This window comes from Ceratina calcarata, unplaced genomic scaffold (genome assembly GCF_001652005.2).
Source record: "Ceratina calcarata isolate Rehan_Ccalc_2016 unplaced genomic scaffold, ASM165200v1 scaffold588.2, whole genome shotgun sequence".
NCBI classification, from domain to species: Eukaryota; Metazoa; Arthropoda; class Insecta; order Hymenoptera; family Apidae; genus Ceratina; species Ceratina calcarata.
The window spans coordinates 287,910-294,923 of record NW_017177107.1 but is presented as its reverse complement, the minus strand read 5'-3'; the positions used below and the strand labels follow the sequence as shown (position 1 = coordinate 294,923).

The following is a 7,014-nucleotide window of genomic DNA, read 5'->3' as shown; positions in this document are numbered from 1 at the left end:
ACTTTTTTACAAGTAATTTAAATCCTTTTAGCAGTATTTTAACAGCTAGCTACAAACTTGTAGAGCTTGTAGACAGTGTGACTGACAGTGATTTTAGAACGCCATAAACTATGATCATGATGTAGATGCATGATCACAGAAACGATATTTCAGTTGACTATTTTTTGTTTTTTTTTCGTTCTTTCAGTCTCTTACAGTTGTTGAGATCAGGAAGGCTACTCGACTTTATCTGTATAGCCTTTTCGCTCGTTACAAAAATTGTTACAAATTCAGTCGACTAAAATATAACGACTAAATGTGACCTAGGTACCCAATTTAAGAACCTTTCGGCCCCAGAATTGTCCGAGGCCGGTAAAACGGAAAATAAATAAATAAATTGCCCATCAGATGTCTAAAAAATGGTTCAAAATTGGACTTAATGCATTTTATATATATTTACATAACCTCAAATTGAAAACTTAACGTACGAATCATCACTTTCGGATGATGTAACAAAATAAAATAATCATTTATATAGTTCTAAATTTATTTCTCTCAATAATATTTAATGAAAGATGATAGCAGAATTTCAAGGCTAAACTTCAAGTTTCATTTTTGTTTATAAAGATTATATATGTGCTTCGAATAAATTTTGAATTAAGCATAAATTCATGCATGTTTTACGGATACTGGATCTACATACTTTTTCAAGCGTATATTATACATATGAACATCATAATTTGTATCAATTAGAAGCGAACATGCGGAGCTCCATACAAATTATTACGGTCATGCACAAATATATAGCTGCTCTTTTAAATTTTTTGTATAATACTGTACGACACATAATTTTGTTTGCAATATGTAATACGTGATCCTTATAAAGTTTCTCATGCCAGAAATAAATCCGGAAGCAGAAATGTTCTATCACGCACCATTTTCGAAAAATAGCGTTTTTTGTAAAAATGCATGATCTTCAGAAAAATTGAGATATTACATGAAAATTAAAAACGCAAGAAAGTTCATTTCTTAATTAATATAAAGAGGAAACTTTCCTAAAATATATCTATGTAAACCTCTTTTTATATTCATGCTTTTTAACAGTTTTAAATAATTGTGACGTAAGTATTTTATACGTACTATAATATATTTATATGAAAATCCCTTTATCCCGCAGGAATTTTCTACACAGTATTGGATTTTATTACTGATAAAGAAACTAAGACCTCATTTTTTCCCAAAAATCATGCATTTTTACAAAAACCGCTACTATACGAAATCGGTACGTGATAGAGCATTTCCGCTTCCGGATTCATTTTCGACATGAGAAACTCTATTAGAATCACGCAGCGAATATTGCAAAAAGTGAAAAAACTTTTCTTATGTTAGACTATGTGACCAGTACCCAATATATTATTCTCTATTCTAAATTTTATTCCTTCCGACTTTAAGCAACAACTCTTAAAAATCTTAATCATTTTTCAAGCTACTGGCGCACCCTATACTTAAATGCATCACACTTTTATTGCTTCGTACCCGACATGCAAATTGCAATGCTTATAAATACATGTAAATAGTACTTGATTAATCGCATAATAAAAAATACTTCCTTTCTCGCATTTCATCGTATTGGAAAAAGCCGTTATAGGAGAAAAGCTGTGTGCATCGTTAGTAGATGAAGACTGAATTAAAGATACAACAAATTTTATGCGCACCAGATAGTAATTTCCAGAATGCAATAATGAATATAACGAGTATGCCATTTTCATTATTTGAGAAAGGGTTAACAGGTTTACAGTTATACAGCAAACGGTGTTTTAAAACAAGATGTCTACTTCAGACGATTAAGCATTGCTCTCATGTTATTCGATCGTCCGTTATAAGAATTTTCTACATTTCATATTATAATGGACATTTTACGTAAACGTTGATTGCGTTACATTGTTGCAATAACCATGAAAATCATGTAAATTGTAATTCATATCGATAAAACTAGATATTCTATTGAAATGAGACACGAAATTATTTTTTACGCACAATGGTAAAACGTTGCAGTACTTGCAGTTGCCATCTTATAATGCAATCTTCGTGTCTACATCACACGATTATGTTATGCAGTATATATTAAAAAGCACGTTTTCTTAAATATTGGTATTTCACGGTCAGAAAAACTATGATTTTCCATAGTTGATATGATTTTATGAATAAGAAATCGTTTGAGAGAAACATTTTTCTCAAAATCGTATCGTCGATACATGCTTCCTTGTTTTACGAAATTTTTGCTTTGCTCGATCCTTTTACCCTTATTGATTTAATGTTTCGACAAGAATATAATCTGTATATACCGAAGAAACGGAAGAAATCATTCCTAACAATACGCAATTTGCATTAAATATTATGTTTTATCGTTGAACAATGAGGTTATGACTTTCGTGAATCACATTCGAAAGAAAGCCGTTTAATCGGATATAATTCGATTAATTACTTGTACGTTTAATATATTTAACGTATATTTCATATCAGAGATATATGATTCTCCTAAAATTGCATTAATTTTACATCATAGACGATTGAATTATAAAATATCAAGGCTGGCTTTATCGTTCACACGCTAGGACTCCGAAGATTCCGGGAGAGCCTATTTTAAATTCGTAATTCCCGAGCTAATAGTCGATTTATCGTCAAAATTATTCCATAACTCGCTAGGCCAGTTCTACTAGTATCATGTACAATGTCAATATCAGGGTAGACTTGCCAAAATTTAACAATTTTTCTTATTTTTCCACAAGCTACCCTGTTCCCGCCAGGAGACATTCGTTGGAAAACGGCGCTGAGCGCGAAAACTGACGACATTTAGGGGAAAATTACAAATACTGGGTAAAACTACATACAAGTAGCCATTTACTCATGGAACTTTTATTTGTCTATCAGTGTTATATTTTGAGTAATTGCGTTTACAATCAAGTGACTATTTACCGCTTCACTGTTTTTAGTGAAACTCGACGCTCAACATATTCAGTGGGTCTCTCTCCTCAGGCCGCATCAGAGCACAAAAATATGGTTGAAGGAACCTCGGAGCACGACGATAAAATTTCCAGATTGCGTAATTTTCGCCTGTTTCGAGGTTTAAGGAAAATGGAGGATAAAGGTAGTGCGAATACTGTGGAAAGTGCGGAGAGCAACAGCTCAGCAAAGAAAACTGCGAAATCGAAGGCGGCGAAGGTGACAAAACCAAGGTCTTCGCATCCACCAACTTCCGAAATGGTGAACGCTGCCATCAAGGAGCTGAAGGATCGCAAAGGATCGTCCCTTCAAGCAATTAAGAAGTACATTGCATCGACGTATAAGGTCGACGGAGAAAAATTGGCACCTTTCATCAAAAGGTACTTGAAGACTGCTGTTACTTCTGGTGCTGTCGTTCAAACGAAAGGTAAAGGTGCATCTGGATCATTCAAACTCTCCACTGGGAAGAGCACTGAGACTAAGAAAATTCATCGGGCCGTGAAAGTATCCAAACCGAAAACAGCAAAGAAATCGGTAGAGAAGAAGACTACATCGGCGCGAAAATCTGCATCGCCGAAAAAGCCGAGTACACCGAAGAAGGCTGAGGTTAAGAAACCGCCAGTGAAGAAATCTGCAGCAAAACCAGCCGAGAAGGCTGAGAAGATCGAAAAAGCTAAGCCTGTTGCTGAATCTAAAGCTATATCGAAGACTAAACGAACAGCAAAAGCACCTGCGGCAAAAACTAAAACGCCGAAACCTAAGAAAACTGCAGCTTCAAAATCTGTCAAGTCAGCAGCAAAAAAATAATTATTGAACGATAAATATCTGACTTTCATAATTAACAAAGGGCCCTTTTCAGGGCCACAAATTCACTTCGATGAGGGAACAATACTCAAATAATTAGAAAAATATTTTTTACGATCTTCTTACATCATAGTAAAGAATCTAGTCACACAAATATCCTTATCTCATTTATTCTGCAGCTAACATTATATTGAAAATAGGAGTAGTAGATGTAACCTAACCTTTAACTAGCAGCTAATAGACAGGATTTTAATGGATCCAAGTCTTTCAAATGACGTAGATTATTTAGGTGTATCTAACATTTAGGTGTAGCAAACCCTTATTTAGGTGTAACTAACAATTTTGTTCCTATACATAAGTATTTATGAACGTCAACAAATCATTTTACTATTCCACGTATAAGTAGTCTTTTGGAAGTATAAATTCGAATACAAATGAATGTTAACTTTTCTGAGAACTATAATTTCAGTAACAGATCTTCGGACTTTTTTTTGTTAAAGAACTATGTTCTATTGATACAATATAATTCATATTTAAATCTCGTAAGTAATTAAGGAAACAAGGTTATGCACTAAACCAGTTTCCATGCAAAATATTCCAGATATGATAGAGTGACATCAAATTTCTTTTGTGTATATTATTGATATGATTTTGCTGAGATTAAATTGTTCGAATGTATGGTGGCATCAAGGTTTTATATGGATATATGTATAAGAATAAGAGTTGGTTAGTTTGTTCCTTGAGTGACTCATTAATCATTCATCTTTTTATGTTCACGATATAAAGATTTTAGTATCATGTATTCAAAGTAAATACTATTGAAGTCATTCCTTACTTGTAACTGAAGATTCATGAGAAAGACTATTAAGTGTTTATTACAATCCTAATAGACATATTTGTGAATTTAAACGAAAGTTAACAATAATGTCGTATTTAGATATATTTAAAGATATTTATCTTATTATTTGTCGTTAATTCTTACGCAGTAGACATGCAACTCAATTATGAACAATCTACGTATATCTATATTTATATGTAACTTCTCGAATCTTTAAATATAATTTAAAAGTTCTAAATACATAGATAATATAGACGAGCAGTCACAATGTGAGAAAGTTAATAGTCTTATTCCTCATTCTTTACGTGAGTGAATATACTTATTATATTTTTCTTCGTTGTAATTTGAGCATACTTCTGAAATGTGAGGTTAATCCTTCGTTTGGAAAAAATGATTGGCCCTGAAAAGGGCCGTTTAATTTAAAATTTCTGAATTACGCCTTTTTTTCTGTCTTCTTTGGTAGGAGCACGGCTTGAATGTTTGGCAATACGCCACCCTGTGCTATTGTTACTCCAGAAAGTAATTTGTTCAATTCTTCATCATTTCTGATCGCTAATTGTAAATGACGCGGAATGATCCTAGTTTTTTTGTTGTCACGGGCAGCATTACCAGCCAATTCCAATACTTCAGCGGCTAAATATTCCATTACGGCTGCCAGGTAAACTGGAGCACCGGCACCAACACGTTCGGCGTAATTTCCTTTACGTAAAAGACGATGAATACGACCAACAGGAAATTGTAATCCAGCTCTGTTCGAACGGGACTTCGCCTTCCCTTTAACTTTACCGCCTTTTCCACGTCCAGACATATCGAACAGTCAAATATAGATAACCACAACAAGATATGTTTCAACTTCGAAGCCTCGCTCGATAATAATTTTTCATGTTCCCAACCTCTGAATATATACCCATTTGCGCACCTAAGCGCGGACCAATAACGGATCGCGATAGCAAAATTATGACTATGGTTCGTTCCGATTGGTGCGCTGTAAGCACTCCTTCACCGCTTATAACCGTCTGCAAAGGTGTGCGCAATCATTTCGCTCTCGCATTACACAGTACGTACAGTGCATCGAAGAAGAAATACTCTATTGACAATGCCGCCAAAAACCAGTGGAAAGGCAGTAAAAAAAGCTGGCAAGGCTCAGAAGAATATTAGTAAAGCAGACAAGAAGAAGAAACGTAAAAGGAAGGAGAGTTACGCAATCTACATCTACAAAGTATTGAAACAAGTACATCCAGACACCGGAATCTCCAGTAAGGCCATGAGCATCATGAATAGTTTCGTGAATGATGTGTTTGAACGCATTGCTGCTGAAGCTTCTCGGCTCGCACACTACAATAAACGATCCACGATTACCTCTCGGGAAATCCAGACGGCTGTGCGTTTGCTATTGCCCGGAGAATTGGCGAAGCACGCAGTCTCCGAAGGAACTAAGGCAGTTACGAAATACACAAGCTCCAAGTAAACTCATTTTTATTCATCATCAAAACGGCCCTTTTCAGGGCCCCAAATATTTAAGACGAAGAAAACTTCTATTCGCTAAATTATTTTCTATTTCTTAAGATAATTGATCTAGTCGTTGACATTTTATCTACAAAATATTGTATTTTTAATCGTTATATCTGAATTTTATACATAAAATATTGTGTAATGGATTTGAAAGTTTCTACGTGTAACTTTCAAATATGAACATAGAGAGAAATTGTACAATTGTCGGCAAGATCAGGCAAGATGCACGTACATAAGAATCGCAGTGAAATAATAGGATTGCTGTTTATTGTTCCTTATATCTCCAACAATAAAGGTCGAAAGGATCACTCTACAATACACATCGATCTTTATTTGGGTTTGTAGCTTCTTGTTATCATACTTAACCAGTGATTGAACACGAAATTCTTCAAGACGGTAGTAGAGATACCTTACCAACGGTGGGAGTGAGAGAGAGCCATGCTCTGTTCTTAACTGATCTGAATTTTAGATTCCCTGTTTAAATTATTTTAGAATATCTTATTCTCTACCCTCAGCTTCTATTTTCATTTTTCTACGGTGATATATTGGCGTTAGGTCGGATACGAACAAAACTTGCGCTTCAGGAATCTCCTCACTACTCCGATTCTAATCCATAATTTGATTCAGTGAGAGATTGCAACGTATTGAACTGAAGATAAGGTGCTCTGAAACTGATACAGTTCTGGCTTCTTTTTCCCGGCTTGTTCTTTTTTTCCTTTTTTTCCACTTTCTTTCCCCTAATGAACATCGATGCGATCGTACGCGTTCCTTGGAGCTTCCTAATCAGTGAATTCCTTTCTTAATACGTTTGGTCTAACATTACATTACTAACCGCTAGGTCGCTGGATCGAGTCCATCTTTCATGTACATTACAATGG

General features: G+C 34.8%; 3 protein-coding genes across 3 annotated transcripts; 2 read left to right on the top strand and 1 right to left on the bottom strand.

Moving 5' to 3' along the window:
* The first annotated feature begins 3,039 nt into the window (after positions 1-3,039).
* LOC108629809 (late histone H1) lies at positions 3,040-4,523 on the top strand. The gene has a single exon (XM_018032684.2). The coding sequence runs from the start codon at positions 3,115-3,117 to the stop codon at positions 3,787-3,789; it is 675 nt and encodes a 224-aa protein (XP_017888173.1). The 5' UTR covers positions 3,040-3,114; the 3' UTR covers positions 3,790-4,523.
* Positions 4,507-5,453, bottom strand: LOC108629810 (histone H2A). The gene has a single exon (XM_018032685.2). The coding sequence runs from the start codon at positions 5,430-5,432 to the stop codon at positions 5,058-5,060; it is 375 nt and encodes a 124-aa protein (XP_017888174.1). The 5' UTR covers positions 5,433-5,453; the 3' UTR covers positions 4,507-5,057.
* A 176-nt stretch (positions 5,454-5,629) lies between these two features.
* Positions 5,630-6,456, top strand: LOC108629812 (histone H2B). The gene has a single exon (XM_018032686.2). The coding sequence runs from the start codon at positions 5,721-5,723 to the stop codon at positions 6,090-6,092; it is 372 nt and encodes a 123-aa protein (XP_017888175.1). The 5' UTR covers positions 5,630-5,720; the 3' UTR covers positions 6,093-6,456.
* Positions 6,457-7,014: the final 558 nt, after the last annotated feature.